Raw genomic sequence first — 18,434 nt, forward strand, 5'->3', positions numbered from 1 at the left:
CAAGCATAGTGCTTGACAAGTGTGACCAACTTTTCACTATTGATGCTGCCTATGCTGCATCAATAGTAAAAGCGAGAACGTTGAAAAAACAGTTATTCTCCCCTTCCAACGGTCCCCGATCTCCTCAGCGGAGCTCCCGGGTACGTTCCATTCCCAGGGATGCTTTGCGCGAAGGACCTTTGTGATGTCACGGCCATCAGAAGGTAAGTATATCCCTATTTTTTATTTTAATTCTTTTTCTTTAATACAGAAATATGGTTCCCAAGGGCCTGGAGGAGAGTCTCCTCGCCTCCAGACCCGGGTACCATCCGCACATGAAGCGCTCACTTTACGCATGGTGGGTATAGCCACATGCGTAAAGTGAGCGTTTCATTGCAATCCTATGGCTGCAGAATCGCGGCGATTCCACAGAAATAATGAACATGCTGCGGATTTTACCGCTAAGCAATTCCGCAGCAGAAAAATCCACAGCATGGGCACAGCAACTGGGGAATCCCATCGGATTGCATGGGAATGCGGTTTTTAAGGGTTTTTATGCATTTCTGCTGCAGCAGAAATGCATAAATGCGACGTGGGCACACAGCCTTAATTTTCGGGACTGGCCCACAGCTGGAGGGGCTTAGTATTAAGGAAAGTGCCTGCTTCCTGTTAGTGAAGTAGGGACAAGTAGAAGTAGGAAGTGTCTGTGAGCAGTGCTGCTATAGGGTGAACTACAGCAGGAGAAACTTAAAGGGATCCTTGGATAGGATGATGTGTCACAGAAAACCCTGAGCTTGTGAAGCATCAAAGGTAATGGACTAGTAGAAGGGACTAGTAGAAGGCGCCAGTAGTGGAAGAAACAGGATGCAAAACCGCTGAGCTAGGCTGTGATGACTTGGGGCTAACCAGTGTGCTTCACCGGCCATGGAGTAGACTACAGTGGAAGGGAAACTGTGTGTGAAAATGTTCTTCACTGTGAAGGAAACATCCATAAGACTTTGTGCCCGCTATCCCTCTTACTTAGCTCTTACCATGTTTACATTATTTAAAGACCCTATGAACGGAAGTCTTCTTTATTGAACTTTAACCTCTTACTGACATAGGACATATTAGTATGCCGATGTCCGTATCCCCCACTTTGATGTGAGCTCCATTGGTGAGCCCGCATCAAAGCCGGGACATGTCGGCTGTTTTGAACAGCTGACATGTGCCCACAATAGGTGCGGGTGGAATCACAATCCACCTGCACCTATTAACTAGTTAAATGCCACTGTCAAACTCTGACAGCAGCATTTAAATCGCGCTTCTGGCCATCGGGCTGGAAATACGCGCACTGCTGACCCCCGTCACGTGATTGGTTGTCATACCGATGACCCCCAGAGGTCTCCTTGAGACCTCTATGGTGGTTGATGCCGGATTGCTATGAGCGCCACCCTGTGGTCAGCGCTCATAGCAGTGCAGTAATTCTGCTACATAGAGGCGATCTGAGCATTGCCTCTATGTAGCAGAGCTGATCGAGCTATGGCAGCTTCTAGATTCCCATGGAGGTTATTGAAGCATGCCAAAAGTTAAAAATATTAAAAAAAAAAAAAAAAAAAAAAAATTCTAATCACACCCCCCTTTTGTTCCATTCAAAATAAAAATAAAATCAAACATACACATATTTGGTATCGCCACATTCAGAATCTCCCGATCTATCAATAAAAAAAGATTAACCTGATCGCGAAACGGCGTAGCAAGAAAAAAATTTGAAATGCCAGAATTAGTTTTTTGGTCGTCGTGACGTTGCATTAAAATGCAATAACTGGTGATCAAAAGAACATATCTGCACAAAAGTGGCATCATTAAAAACATTGGCTCGGCACCAATGGAGACGCTACAAGTCTCAGAAAATGGCGCAATTTTTTCTCTTTTTTTTATTTTTTTATCTATGAGCTTTTAATGACCTGGAGAATCACAATGGCAGGTCAGATTTAGCATTTAGTGAAAATAGCAAAAAAGCCAAACAAAAAAGAAGTGTGGAAGTGCACCTTTTTTTGCAATTTTACCGCACATTTTAGAGTACACGACATGGTAAAACTAATGGTGTTGTTCAAAAGTAAAACTCTTCTCGCAAAAAATAAGCCCTCACATGGCCATATAAAAGGAAAAATAAAAAAAGTTATGCCTCTGGAAAGAAGGGGAGCAAAAACAAAAATGCAAAACCGAAAAAAGCTCCAGTCATGGAGTTAAAGGTAACCTGTCAGCAGGATTATGCGGAGTAAACTACAGACAGTATCAGGTTGGCACCGATATACTGATTAAAATGATACCTTGGTTGATTAAATCCATCTTGTGGTTGTTGATCTTTTGGTAGTTTTGAGTTAATGATATGCTCGTATTTCGAGGCGGCCTGTGGGGGAGTCTTCATGTGATGCTCTGCTTACATATAAATCTATATGGGCTTAAGATGGGTCACAGACCTCTTAGGCGCCGTGGGAGTTTTACTGGGGAAAAAAAATGTGGTTGCATCACAAATGCATCGGTGGCGTTTGCGCAGTAGCATTCGTTGGCCGGTGCCGTTGCCAGTGCCATTTTACTGAATGTAAATTTTTTTTTCTAACCCCACAATAAGATATGCAGTATGTTAAATAGGGGACGGTCACTGAGGAATCAGTGACTTGTCATAAGCCCATAAAGATGAATTTGTAAGCAGAGCACCACATGCAGACCCCCACAGGCTGCCCCGGAGCACGAGCATATAATTAACTGAAAACTACAAATCAAGATTAAACAACCACAAGACGGATTTCATCAACCAAAGTATCATTTTAATCAGTATAACAGCGCCGACCTGACACTGTCTGTAGTTTACTGTGCACAATCCTGCTGACAGATTCCCTTTTAATACCTATGGTCTTGGCCAGCCAACACGATGTCACAGGCAGCCTGCACGGGTGCAAGGCCCACACAACACCCAGCCAGGACCCACTCTTTTATCATAGGGGCGTCATAGGAAAAGTCCAGTGCCTCACCCATGGCTACAGCTCTGTGCTGCCTACACTTATCCATAACACAGTAGTTTCTGGTCTGCAGGGAATTCATACTTCTGAAAAAAAAGAAGTCTAGCTTCTAATTTATTAATGCAGCTATTGTATATTTAGGGGAAAAAAAAGGGTGCTCTGAGCATAACAGGCAAGTCTGATATGTTAGGGGGTTGCAGTGGCACTGTAGCTCCTGATCTGGCTAAATGGGACTTGACAATATATAAAGTGATGTTATATTTTATCCCAGCTGGGAAAAACTGAGCAGTCACAGCATTTTCTTTTGGCTTGGATGAAAGTTAAGAGTAATTTGTTCTTTTAATTTGTTTTGTAACAGATCAAAATAAGCATCTTTGTAATGTATTTTCAGAGAAATCTGTTTCATATCTCTTAGATTAATCTTTCACTCTCAATTAATGTGAAAAATCTGTTGTCTCTGACTACAGATGTTACCCATTCCAGAGATAGGCGAGATCAGGTAATTTAAGTCTATGGATAAAAGAGTTATAGGAAAAAGCAGATATTCTACTAAAAAAAAGTTACAGTTCTCCGTACAACCTTATGAGCACCAACTGTCCTCTCCCACTCCTATCTCAATAATGGTAAAACCTTTATTCACTGAAGACAGATTTTACCCAGGAATTGAATAGGAACACCTCAGGATGTGAAAGAAGCAGATTTCTCCAAATGTATTACCAAGTTTCTTCTCATGAAGATATATGGAAAATAAAAAAAGGCTACTCTTTAACCTCTGCAGCAGGGGACATGCACTGTCTGCAGAAGCCAGCAAGGGACATTGCATGGAATACGTAAGACTATTGCAGCATTTCAAACTGGCCGTTTAATGAGAAATATAATGTATTGTTCATTCAACCATTGAGCAAATTCTGTTTCGCCAGTGTTGGCTGCTACCAGACACCTGGGCCATAAGCTGATCTCTGGGGAAAACAACTTCAACTCCCCCTGAATAGACTGGAAAAGAGATGTCAGGTGGAATCAGAACAACCTCATACACATTAGATGTTCAGCCGACTTTTAATGTGTGTGGGATTTTCAAGGGAACTATGTAAAACCGGATATTGTTCTATTTTAAGTTCTAGGGCAACCATAAACCTAAAATAACTATATTTAGTGTATATGCTCTTTGTCTTCAGTTGTCGTTCATGTTCAATCTGCTATTTACGGTCCATACTGCTCTTCATTCTAAAAGAAAAGAAAAAAAATGTTTTATTTATTTTATAATGTTATATACAGTGGGTACAGAAAGTTCTCAGACCCCTTTAAATTTTTCACTCTGTTTCATCGCAGTCATTTGGTAAATTCAAAAAAGTTATTTTTTTTCCTCATTAATGTATACTCTGCACCCCATCTTGACTGAAAAAAAAAGTAGAAATTTTTGCAAATATAATAAAAACGAAAAACTAAAATATTACATGGTCATGGTATTCAGACCCTTTGCTCAGACACGTATTTAAGTCACATGCTGTCCATTTCCTTGTGATCCTCCTCAGATGGTTCTACTCCTTCATTGGAGTCCAGCTGTGTATAATTAAACTGATAGGACTTAATTTGGAAAGGTACACATCTGTCTATATTAAGGTGCGTGTCCATGGTCCGGATTGTCGTGCTTTGGACGGAGCGGCAAACCCGCCCAAAGCGTCGCCCCCTTCTGTACGTTAGGTGATTCCGGAACAGATATGCTGCGTTCTAAAAAGACGTGCCGCATGTCCGTAAACACTACAGAGTCTGCCTATGGGATTCTGCCTTACACTACATAGTCTGCCTATGGGGTGCTGTCTTATATTACAGGGGCTGACTTATACTGCAGAGTCTGCCTATGGGGTGCTGCATTATACTAGAGAGTCTGCCTATGGGGTGTTGTTTTGTACTACAGGGTCTGCCTATGGGGTGCTGCCTTACACTACAGAGTCTGCCTATGGGGTATTGCCTTACACTGCAGAGTCTGCCTATGGGGTGCTGCATTATACTACAGAGTCTGCCTATGGGGTGTTGTTTTGTACTACAGGGTCTGCCTATGGGGTGTTCCCTTACACTGCAGAGTCTGCCTATGGGGTATTGCCTTACACTGCAGAGTCTGCCTATGGGGTGCTGTCTTATACTACAGGGTCTGCCTATGGGGGCTGCCTTATACTAGAGTGTGCCTATGGAGGGCTTCCTTATACTGCAGGCAGCACCCCATAGGCAGGCTTACACTACAGAGTCTGCCTTTGGGATGCTGCCTTACACTACAGAGTCTGCCTATGGGGTCCTGTCTTATACTTCCGGGTCTACCTATGGGGTGCTGCCTTATAGTACAGGGTCTGCCTGGGAGCTGCCTTATGCTAGTCTGCCTACGGGGGCGCATTATACAATATAGAGTAGGCCTATGGGGAATGCATTATACTATATGGAGTGCTATGGTGAGTGCATTATACTATATTGAGGACTATCTGGTGTATTATACTATATGGAGGCTATCTAGGGGGCATCATACAGTGTGGAGATTACATTGAAGGGGGCCTTCTTACAGAGTTGGAGCCATCAAACAGTTTGGGGGCTACTAAGGAGCCAGTATACTGTGTGGGTGGTACTATACAGTGAGGGGGCATTATACTGTGTATAAAAGGGCATCATACTGTGTACAGGGGAGCTATAAGGGTGGGAGGACTAGGGACATTATTCAATGTTATGTGGGCACTTATTGTTATAGGGGAACTCAGGTTACTGTGACTGTCAAAGGGGCACACCGGGCAATATTACTTTCTAGGGGGCAAAATATGGGCACTGTTTTCTATGGCACTTGCACCCGGCATTACTATATTATAGAGGGGTGCTCTAGAATTTAGAGGGCACAAAGCCACACAGCAGGTGCAGTAATAGGGACACGTACGGCAGTATTTGGTTATCAGCAGGATGAAGAGTTTGTGCAGGTTGGGAATAAATGGTGACGTGTTGAAAATATGAGACGTGAAATGTGTCTGTTATTTTCTCGGCATCCGAGACGTGGCTGGGAGAAGTTGTCGTGTCGGTCTGGGCCAGATGGAAAAGATGTGAGAAGTGTCGACCCCATCAGAAAGAATGTCAGCGGTAAGGCTACGTTCACATTTGCGGTCGGCGCCGCAGCGTCGCCGCATGCGTCATGCGCCCCTATATTTAACATGGGGGCGCATGGACATGCGTCGCACTTGCGTTTTGCGCCACATGCGTCCCTGCGGCGCCCGCGTCCGGGCGCAGAGGACGCAGCAAGTTGCATTTTTGCTGCGTCCAAAATCAATGCAAAAAAGGACGCATGCGGCGCAAAACGCAGCGTTGTGCATGCGTTTTGCTGCGTTTTTGTTTGCGTTGTGCGTTGCGGCGCCGACGCTGCGGCGCACAACGCAAATGTGAACGTAGCCTAAGTCATCTGTAACTGTGCTTTAATCTCTATATATTCTGTAGGACTGGTATTTACCACTGACCATATGGCGGTAATATCTATGTTGGTCTTTATATAGAGACTATTTTCAGCAACAGCGCTGTCATCTGCTGAGGTTCTCCTCCACTATTAGGTTGTGTCACCCAGCTGTAATCAAGGTTACCTGGTTAGGGGCCCACTCAGAAGCTTCGCCCCCATGAACCAAAACCCTAGCTACGCCTCTGAGAGGGATGTTATTATAAGAAGGTGCCAGGATGTATGACATTATTACTGTAGTGGCTTATTAAGGGATATTATTAGTTCTGTGATGTACTTTATTGAGGTTACTGTTTTCAGTGGGGAAGGGGAGATCCTGTTCAGTGAAGGGCGACTGTTGCTTTTTTTTCTTCATCTGGCATAGTATAGAAGTTGGGGAAAAATTGGGAAATATCTCTGCAGAAAATATGTGACACATTCCAAAATTAACTAAAAATATACAAAAAGAGTACTGGATATTTTAACAAATGTTTACTAGGTTAGAGTAGGGCCAAAAGAGTCTACCTTGTATTGGTGGCTTATAAAATCTTTTGACCAAAACAAAAGCTGATGGCTATGTATGTGATCTGGTGTTCGATGGGAACCGATAATGTGTAATTGGTGATGATGTGGTGCAGAAGTGGATTTTTTCCAAGAGAGGGCGGTGGGATTGTGGAAGGTTTGTGGGGTGGAGGCAGAGCCAGGGTGGAGTCTCAGGGGGGCCTGAAAATTTTTACAGTATGGGGACCTGAAATTCCTGGGTATGTATGTATCTTTTTGTTCAACAGCTTTAACCCCTAAGGTTGGGATCACACATACGAGAAATACGGCCGAGTCTCACATGTTAATACCTGGCATTGCCGCCGTCACTCAGGAGGTGAGCGTGCGGCTGCATGTATTGCTATGCGGCCGCACGCTCCGCTCCTGAGTGACGGCGGCAATGCCAGGTATTAACATGTGAGACTCGGCCGTATTTCTCGTATGTGTGATCCCGGCCTTAATGAGAGAGCCAAATTTTAAAAATCTGACCAGTGTCACTATATGTGGTAGTAACTCTGGAACACTTCAATAAATTCCAGTTATTTTGAGATTGTTTTTTTTCTTGGCACATTATACTTTATTATAATGGTAAATTTAGGTCGATATGTTTTGTGTTTATATAAAAAAATCAGAATTTTGAAAAAAATTAGCAATTTTCAAACTTTGAATGATTATCCCTTTAATTCAGATAGTCATAGCAAAACATTGATAAATAACATTTCCCCCATCTCTGCTTTACATCGGCACCATTTGTAAAATGTTATTTTATTAGCATTTTAGGAGGTTTAAAAATGTAGCAGTAATTTTTTCATGGAAATTTACAAAATTAATTTTTTAGGGATCTATCCAGGTTTGAAATGACTTTAGGGGTCCTATATATTGGAAAACCTCCAAAAAACTCTTTAAATAAAATCTGGTGAAATCTGCGCTCACAAATACCTCCCTCCCTGTTAAGTGTGCACAAACTGTAGTGAGGGGTGCACGTATCCAGAAGTTCAAGCTGGGCACAATGTATTGGGCACTAAGGAAGTACTGTATAGGTGCAGCATCTACTTTACTTTTTTTTTTTTTAATTCGTGGGACCAAAATAGTCACTATACCTGTAGATAAATTAATTGATTAATTCATTAATTGATTTCATTAAGTAAACTACTGTTCTAGCATCATGGAGGCACTGGAAATGGTGTCCACCAACTATTTCTCCAAATGTCAAATGATGCTCCTTTTTCTGGGCCAAACCGTTTTTGACAACATATTTTGTAGCACAGGATTTAGCAGAAATTCCAGAACAAATTAAGGTCCATTTTCTTCCAGTACCACTTCTCTTGGAGATAAAAGGTAGAACTGGACCTGTTCCATACATTCCTCACACCATGATTGGATAACCAAGTTCTTACTATCTGAGGTGTCTATAGCGTATGGCTTGTAGGCCAGCTCAATGTGAAATTTCCGAAAGAAATATTCATTTGGGTATCAAGCACTGTACTGATCAATGTAATATGGACTTTGCATTTGAAAGAGGGTTACCTGCACTAAAGATGATGAAGCTGGACAAAGTGTCTCGTATTATTCAATCATTGGTGCCCATGCTGTTTCAGGATAGCAGTAACCAATATATCTGTCCTGAGTCCATGCTAATGCTGCTCGTGATCCAGATCCTTGTGAATCAAGAATGTGTGGCAGAGGGTGCCTGTATTACAAAAAAAAAAACATTTGACAGATTTTTTTTCATTCGCCAAAGTAATTTAACGTGAAACTCTGTACAAGTTCACTACTGAAACTCATTGTGAGGCTAGTTAGGTCCTAGCGGAATTGTAGTCGTACCTGTTCTGTAGTAGTCTGATGCTCCTTTACTAAGAAATTAAGCTTTGAAGCTACATGCAAATAGCTTGGAAGTGCATTGGGGGAGGGGTTAATCTCAGTGTATATAGACAAGCCCCCAATGCACTTCAAAGTTAATTTGCATATGGTTTGAAGCTTAATTACTGCAAAGGTCTCATATATATATTTTGAGTTCAGTTCAGTTTCAGTTGTAAAAGTCCCCTGCCAGGTTCTCTAACACTCATCAATAAACTGAGACATGCCCAGATACCTGAACTGTATATTATCCTCAATTTCTATGTCCCGGTATTTTAAATGGCATTTACATAAAATTGCCAAATGTGTACAGTATATAAAAACTTAAACTCCTGAGTTAATTGTTCACAAATTCACTAAATGTATAATTGTTTTTAAAAGGTTATTTCAAAAAGACAAAACAAATGAATGACTATCCATGCGAGAGTTTAAATGTGTTCTTATGGAGCCGCTGTCAATTCGGACTCATAGATGGAAGCCCTGTGAGACGGAAACCTTTGTATGATGTCCGGGTGTACTAACATTACATGTGATCCTGAATTGCCTTCTAATCACAAGATAAATAGTATGAAAATTGAAATATAAAACTGGGTGATATAAGCGCTGATGAGTGGGACAGACGGGAGGTAATATCTTCATAAGAATTTATTAAAAGATAAGGGCTTCGCATTTCAACATCGGATGTCTTCCTCAGACTCAGCATGCATGATGACCGTACAACAGAATTTAAATGGTTAAAAAAAGGATGGAAAAGAGTTACACACTGACATTATGGGGGTAAGGGTCAGTACACATAAACTAATAAGATATAGGCAGTGTGATTGTCCTGGCTTGAGAGATATACAGATTGGGGACTAATGCATGGTCCATTATACAGTTTGGGGACGATTGCAGGGGCCATTATACAGGTTGGAGTCTAATGCAGTGGCCATTGTACAGCTAGGGGACTAATGCAAGAGCCATTATACAGTGTGGGAGCTAATGCAGGGGCCATTATACAGCTTGAGGACTAATGCGGAGGCCATTATAAAGCTTGTGGACTAATGCAGGGGCCATTTTACAGTGTGGGAGCTGATGTGGTGACCATTATACCGCTTTGGGACTAAAGCAGGGGGCCATTTTATAGACTGGGAGCTGATGTGGGGGGCAATAAACAGCTTTAGGACTAATGTGGTGACCATTATACAGGTTGAGGACTAATGTAGGGGCCATTATACCTTGTGGGAGCTAATGTGGGCAATATACAGCTTGATGACCAATGAAGGGGTCATTATACAGCTTGGGGACTAATATGGGGACCATTATACAGTGTGGAAGCTAATGTGAGGTCCATAATACAGCTTGGGGAATAATGTATGGGCCATCATACAGCTTGGGGGCTAATGTAGGGGCCATTATATAGCTTGAGGACTAATATAGGGGCAATTATACAGCTTGGGAACTAAGATGGGGACCATTATACAGCTTGGGGAATAATGTGGGGGCCATCCTACAGTTTGAGGACTAATGTGGAGGCCATTATACAGCTTGGGGACTTATGCAGAGGCCATCATACAGTGTTGGAGCTAGTGTGGGGACCATTACACAGCTTGGGAGCTAATGTGGGGGGAGGGAAATTATACAGTTTGTGAGCCATTGTGGGGACCATTATGCAGTTTGTGTAATGGAAAACCACACAGCTGCATAAGCTTGTGGTTGCATGATGTCACAGGCCTGGCATTGTATTAATTTTAGTTCGGTTTATCAAGGGTTAATCTTACTGGGGGCTTAGCAACCGCTTAAATTAGCTTGTGTTGTATGATTGGTTCCTTTCTCTCCTCAGAGCAGGTCTGTTATGATTGGGCCAGAGAAAGGGCGCCAAAATGTAAGCTATAAATAGACCTACATTCCTGTCAGGACTGCAGACCAACTGAAGGACTCTGAGTATGGATTTTATTATTTTATACTGTTGAGGTCCTTTATTAGTGAGAATAAGTCACCTATCTAAGGTGGACGAGTTTCTGGTTTGTTACTGGTTACAGGTAAAATCGCCCAGTAATCTGGGCGGATTGGTTCTGGTATTTTATTAAATTGATTATTTAATGATATTTATCCCTTTTATGGATTTATGAGATTAAGCTCATACTAATATTTTCAAGTAATCTCTTAATAAAGGCACCTCGGCCAATTTTTGACACCACAGCAGTTGTCCTGTGTCTTATTTCGTATTAGAGCTAAGTGGGGTTGGTGCAATATGTCTTGTGTCATCATGGCTACCACATTAGCTCCAAAACTGCATGCATACGTTGCTGAAGTGAAGTGAGAAGAATATAGGTGAAGCGATGGCCGGGGGACCACCACGGTGCAGGAAGACTACTGTACACAAGATGAGGTGCAAACAACAAAAGGTAGATTTATTGGGAGGCAAGGAATGAAGTGGGTGAGGAAGATGCAAATGGGTAAGCAATGGCAAGAGACACTTTACAAGAGTTACAAACTTTATCTTGTCCGTAAAATAGCATGGTGCTCCAGCTATTAGACTCAAAATATGTCTTACAAGCAAATTTAAACAATAAACAAATAACGATGCTACTCTACATATAACCTCCCTGGCCTTTACTAAGCAGGCCCCACGGCTGCCGTGTACTGACTACTGAAGCCTACACTAGGCCCTAACAGGTGCACCAAACAGGAACAGACTCACGGTGATGTTGGGGACTCAGATCCAGTCCCAGGGGGGCCCCCAGAAGTCTAATATGGTGGTGCGCACGGCTTTCTGTCAGCTCTGTGAAACGTGGTCTCCTTGCTTCTGGGTCCTAGGGATGCTCCTGGAAACTAAGTCCCTTTCTCAGTATCTTCATGGCTTCACAAACTAGCACAGAATAGCCACCTTTGCTGTACCCGGAAAAGTCTTGCAAATTTCACAAGTACACTCCGTCCCAGGCTGTGGGACCTTTCTTGTAGCAAACAGCACAAAGTTCTCTCTCTAGCACCTTCAGCTCTCACACGCAGTTCAGGCTCAACCCCTCCCCTTATTCTAGGGCAGTTTATCTTCACAGTCTATAGCAGGGGGGAGCAGAACATTCCATCACACCAGACAAGGGGGTGCTGTCTCTTAAAGTGGCAGCGTGTTACTGTCCATAACAGCACCACCCTCTTACATAGGCATAAATTAAAATTATGGGATCACATGTTTAGTGAAAAGAAGTCCACCTAAAGGTCACATGGTCTGTCAGTATACACACATCTTTTTTGAAAAGGCCACAGAGGCTGCAACTGTATAGCCCAGAGCGGAGTACTCAGGTCGCCGGGCAGCGTTGGATTCTGGGGGTCATGGGGATGGCGGCCATGCCCGGTGCCTGTGCTCTGGGGACAGTGAAACAGGGATGAAAAATAAAGAAACAAAAAGGAAAACAAAACAAGTTTGTGACGCCAGTTGGAGTGTTCGATTGTAATATGGCCGGCACTGCAGATGATCTCTGGGGGTAGATGGTGATGTCAGTGCAGGTGTTTAACTCCCCTCCAACTAGGGCTGGAACCCAGGGATAGTGATAGAAGTAGATGGTGCAGAAAAATAAGGAAGGAGACAAGGAAAGTCACTTTACCATTTACTGAAGTCCAAATACATTTTCAGAGGATGGAATACAACTCTCACCAGGTATACAGTCTGCTGTGCACGATGGGAATTATCTCTCTCTGCTATGATCCAGTACAAACTCAATGCTGCTCTAATCCCTTCTGGGACAAAGGTTCCTGGAGTCTGAAACTTCCAGTACAGCCAAGTACTCACAGCGTTTTCTCCCCCGGCAACTTGCAGCGTGAATCCTATGTGAAGCACATGTTTGTTCTTGCACAATCTCTCACTGATTCTCTGTTGCTATGGAGCTCCTGATTATGAAAACCACACAGCCTCAGAACTTACCACCCCACTCTGGAAGTCTGGATGGCCTAGGATCTGATACTGTGATGCTTCTCAGCATGGTCCCTGGAGGAAGCACATGTCTCTCCTCCCTGGACATTCTCCATTTAAATTTTTACTGTCCCTTCACAGACTAACTACACCCCTCCCCTCCCAGTAATAGTATGTTTCCACTGTCAGGAATCCCAGCGCTTTGGACGCAGCAGATACCCCACTCTGCCCAAAGCGCCGCCCCATGTTGTACATGCGGTGATTCCGCATGTTTTCATTCAACACATGCGGAATCACCATATCGCATTCATATGTGGCACCCCAGGAGTCCGGTTGCCACAGTGGCATTGCCTCCCTCACAGGGGGTGATGCCATGCCTGGAAGCAAGAGGGGTCCCCTTTCAAGGTAATTTCAGCATACAACGCCTTTCCTCACTCCAGACCAGAAGGGGGAGCTTCTAACAACTGTTTTAAGGGAACTTCCCTATAAATTCTGGCCTGTAGGCGGGGTTAGTAAGTTCAGTCTGAGAGAGCAGACAGTGAAGGAGGAAGAGTCAAGAAGTGTGGAGAATCTAGGGGATAGGAGCTGCGACTGAGCTCACAACAGGTCTAAGCGCCGAAGACTGGACACCGGAGTCCATGTTTGTGTCGGAACTTCAGGCACCGCAATCAAATCTGGAGGACAGGAGATTGCAGGTCTCCTGGCCCCTGCAGACTCCCGAAGGCACCACAAGAGAGTGACACCTGGAACAGGCTAAAGCTGCCTGCCATGCGGTAGTGTTTCACTTAGTGGACAGACAGAGAGGGACTTGAGGAGAACTAAAAGCACCAAGCACCCAGAGAACAGCGCAGTAGGAAGGCCTCCAACCCCATCTGGCTAGGGGGACTCTGAATTGCTTCCAGGCTGCCCAGATCTCCATCACCAGCTGTGACTTATGCCCCGGATTGTACCTTCAACCTGGGATTAAAGGTAAAGAAACTGCAACCCTTGTGTCCTCTAGTTATTCCCGCACCCTCAGTCCTGCACTCCAACGTCCACAAGTTCCTTACAGAACTGCACCAGTAGCTAGGGTCCCGCTCCACCATCCCAGTTGCATCACCATTGGCCCCAGCGGTCTCCTTAAGCAGCGTCTGCCATTTATAGCCGAACACCACAGGTGGTGTCACGGACAATCCCCTTTTCCTATACAAACTTTATTTCCATCATCATCCATTTTCTATTCTTCATCCCTTTAATTGCGCTCCCAGGGCCACGGACCAGGTCACCGCTGCCATGATAACCACTTTATGAGCCGTGCGGCCCGATTCCGAGTACTCCACGGCCCTAGCGGGTGTCGCACTTATACTGTGTTATTTATCTTGCGGAGACGGAGCGTCTCCGCAAAATAAATAGACATGCTGCAGTCTGGAAAGACACTCCACATGTCCGGTTACGCAGGGCCGCCGGATGCGGCCCTGCACGCATAGTGGAGACGGGATTTCATAAAATCCCCTCCACTTTGCTGTAACATCTGGACGCTGTGGATGTACACAGTGTCCAATCCGCAGCAAATACTTATGAAACCCGGACAGTGGAAACATACCTTTAGGGTATCTATGCAAAGCTCTAAGCTTCAGGCAGAGTAAGGGAGGGGGGTAAATTGTGTGTGCAGTTGTCCCCAGCAGAGAAAGCATAACTCCCATCAATTGCAATACACATATAAAATAGTACATATGTGACCATTTTGTGTTGACACAGACATAGGGAGCCACACAACCCCATTATTCTCAATTGGATTAAGGTCTGGGCTTTGAATAGGCCACTCCAAAACATTTACACATGCCCCCTTAAACACTGGAGTGTTGCTCAGTCTCAATTGGTTAACATGATTATATCTGATAGTGTCCACATATAGTAAACTATGGCACTTCTAATAACATACAACCAAATATGGGTAAATTCACAGCATCTATATATGGTAGCTTATCTGCACAATAGCCCTGCACATCACCTCGACAACTTTACTCTAGATATACTTCAGTATTTGGGTAACATGGGTATCTTACTGTATTATCCCTATCTAATACCACTGTGTTATATATTAATCTTGGGAGAAATGTCTACCCTTATTACTCCTGCTGACAATATTGCTATTCGCACAATTTTGGGATGAAACACTCATTTTTGATAGGAGAATTGGGTGAAATATTCACTTTTGATAGGACTAGGATCCCCCCTACCTGACACTTTGCTATATTTTGTTTTTGTGCCATCCTTTTTGTATTTTAATTATCTATAATAAAGTTTGTAAAAATGTTTTAATATCATTTATGGTTTTCTTCTTTTGGCTGTGAATCTACATAAGCCCGTATTTGGTTGTAAGTCAATTAGTTAACAGGCTGAAACAGGTTTTGCTCAAGAATATCCCTGTATTTTGCACAATCAATCTTCCCTTCGACGTGGGCCATTTTTCCTGTCCCTGCTGATGAAAAAAACCCACAGCTTAATGCTGCCATCACCATGTCTCACTGTGGGGATGGTGTTCTGGGGGTGATGAGCAGTGTTGGTTTGGCGCTAGACATAGCGTTTACCTTGGTGGCCAAAAGGTTAAATTTTGGTCTCATCTGACCTCCTCATCTTCCTCCATACATGTGGGGCATCTCGCACATGTCTTTTGGCACACTCAAAATGAGCCTTACAATTTTTGTGCCAGTAAAAGCTTTTTTTCTTCTCACTCTTCCATAAAGTCCACCTCTATGGAGTGTACAGCTAATTGCAGCCTTATGGACAGATGCTCCTGTCTATGCTTGGGAACCTTGCCTCCAGGGTTACCTTTGGTCTCCGTGCTGCCTCTCTGATTAATGCCCTCCTTGCCCCGGTTGAGAGTTTTGGTGGGTGGCCCTCTCTTGGCAAGTTTCTTGTGGTAGCATGTTCTTTCCATTTGATGATAATGGATTTGATGGTGATCAGGGGATCATGAGAAATTGAGATTTTTTTTAATAACCCAACCCTGACTTGTATTTCTCAACAACTTTGTCCCTAACTTGCTTGGAGATCTCCTTGGTCTTCATGCTGTTGTTTGGTTAGTGGTGCCTCTTGCTTAATGAGGTTGCAGCCTTTCAGAAACGATGTGTATACACTGACAGATGATGTGACATTTAGATTGCACACCGGTCCCCCATCATCCCAAGAATAGGGCTCACAAGTCTCCTGTGTGAATGCTCGACCACTGCTCTTTTCTCTTCTATGAGACTGATGAAATAGTCATTTTCATCAGTTCTGTAGAAGTGAATGATGTGGTGTTTGAGCATGCGCATGACCACTGCACTTACAGGGTCTTTGGCACCCTACTTTAGACATTCCTAATATAGGTTGTAATTTCTGCATCATGCCTTCATTTGTAACTTCTCTGCTTTTTTGTTGATCTAACAGTTGCATGGCTTGTTACTATTAAATCACAGATTTGCATTTTAGGTTAAGACTAATGTATAAAAAAAAAGTCAGTATTAGTAAATCCTCCCCATTCCACTTGGACAAATAAGGTTCACTTCCTATCACACTCTTCATAGAAGTTTCCTTCTCTGCCAGGAGGTGGCCCTACAGAGCTGTGTCTTGTGTATCTCCCTTTTCACCAGTGACATCACAGAAGTTTCCTAATAGATCCCATCTGGATTTTGATCCTCACAGACAGGTCAAATTAAACATAAATATTTTTCTTCCACAATACAGCATTCCATTTGTTCCTAGTCAGTAGAAAGAAGTTTGAAGTCCAAAACATTTTGCAAACTAATCTCTCAAACATTTTTACACAATCTTAGTCATCATTTTTAGTTTCAGCACTGAAATTGTTGGAAAAAAAAAATATTAGTTTATTTTGGGGTCAGAGTGTTGAAAATAGCTGCAGGAATCACACATTACTAGTCTGCTGCAAATGATAGCATAGTGTGACGTCATTTGTCTTTAAAGGCAACCTGTCATCAGCTTCACACTGTCAGAACCACGGACACCGTGAATCACAGTCCTCAGCCGACTTTTCACAGTAAGTTTATTCTGGATAATCCTGAATAATGAACACCATTCTGAGTGATGGCTGATCGGCGGGGGTGCAAGCTGTCGCACCCCACCTGATCAGATATTGATGACCTATCTTAAGGATAGGCCATGAAAGTTAAAGTCCCAGACAACCCCTTTAATGGCCATGCATATGTGAATAAGACCTTCTGCCTCCTCTATGTAGGATGTGCCTGACCACTGAGTGACTACATAGAGGGCATCTCTCTCTAAGTATCCCACATTCATTCATTATATATGTATAGAGTCCATTGATGTCAGTGGGCATTGTGTAGCACTTTATTTCCCATGTCCTGGTCCTATAGGGTAATTAAACAGTTATTTCTGGGACTGCCCTACAGATTTCAGCTGATTACTGTGGACTCACAGGATACCTTTTAAAAAGTGTGTCACTGGAGGATCCAAAAGGCATTATACAAAGAGAACCCCATTGAGTGTTTTCTAGTTAAAAAATAAAACCTCCTAAAGGCTGCAGAGCACGGCCATTTATTTCAGGATCAGGGTCAGGTTTGTCCATATAAGGCTGGTTTCACACTTGCGTTTTTGTCTGCAGCGTTTTTTGCACAAAAAACGCATGCGTTTTTTTTCCTATATTTAACATTGAAAACGCATGCGTTTTTTTGCACATGCGTTTGGTCGCGTTTTCAAACGCATGCGTTTTTTGTCTGCATGCGTTCATTTTCAAAAATGCTACCTGCAGTATTTTCTTGCGCATTTTTTTGCCGCGAAAAAACGCATGCGTTTTTTCGCGGCAAAAAAATGCATTGCTGTCTATGTAAACGCATGCGTTTTTAAGCACATGCGTTTGTTTGCGCTAAAAACGCATGCGTTTTTATAGAAAAAAACCAGAAAACACACTGAAAAGCCACCCACCACCATCAAGGTGATAAAGGGATCCAAACCCTAACTCTACCCCAACCTCACCCCTAACCGTTTAATGAACATTTTCTGACAGTCATATTGCCACGTATTTAAGTGCCACGTATCACGTATTTCAGTGCCACGTATGCCACGTGCCACGTATTTAAGTGCCACGTGCCACATATTTAAGTGCCACGTATCACGTATTTCAGTGCCACGTATGCCACGTGCCACGTATTTAAGTGCCACGTGCCACATATTTAAGTGCCACGTGCCACATATTTAAGTGCCACGTGCCACGTATTTAAGTGCCACGTGCCACGTATTTAAGTGCCACGTGCCACGTATTTAAGTGCCACGTGGCACATATTTAAGTGCCACGTGCCACGTATTTGAGTGCCACGTATTTAAGTACCACGTATTTCAGTTGCACGTATTTCAGTGCCACGTATTTCAGTCACGTTTAGGGTTAGGGTTAGGGGTAGGGGTAGGGTTAGGGTTTTCTTGTTTTTTCTTGTGTTTTCTTGTGTTTTCTTGTGTTTTTCTATAAAAACGCATGCGTCTAAAAAACGCATGCGTTTTACCGCGTTTACATGCGTTTTTCACACATGCGTTTTTTTTTAAAAACGCATGCAGACAAAAACGCAAGTGTGAAACCAGCCTAAGTCCTGATAAATGAGATCCCAAGATGGTGATCATTTAGGGACTACAAGAGTCATCCTCTTATCTTGGGGTAATTATGTGACATGCTGGTTGTTTTGGAGCCTCTCGCACTTACAGTATCTTTGTGGTGTAGAATTAATCT

General features: G+C 43.2%; 1 protein-coding gene across 2 annotated transcripts in view; it reads right to left on the reverse strand.

Moving 5' to 3' along the window:
- Positions 1 to 8,499: 8,499 nt before the first annotated feature.
- Positions 8,500 to 18,434, reverse strand: part of SPMIP2 (sperm microtubule inner protein 2) — a 43,829-nt gene continuing 33,894 nt past the window's right edge. For both annotated transcript variants that reach the window (XM_077279441.1, XM_077279442.1), the window contains exon 4: positions 8,500 to 8,662. In XM_077279441.1, the coding sequence (XP_077135556.1) occupies positions 8,539 to 8,662 (124 nt within the window). In that variant the 3' untranslated portion in view covers positions 8,500 to 8,538. The remainder of the gene's footprint in view (positions 8,663 to 18,434) is intronic.

Source organism: Ranitomeya variabilis, chromosome 1 (genome assembly GCF_051348905.1).
Source record: "Ranitomeya variabilis isolate aRanVar5 chromosome 1, aRanVar5.hap1, whole genome shotgun sequence".
NCBI lineage: Eukaryota > Metazoa > Chordata > Amphibia > Anura > Dendrobatidae > Ranitomeya > Ranitomeya variabilis.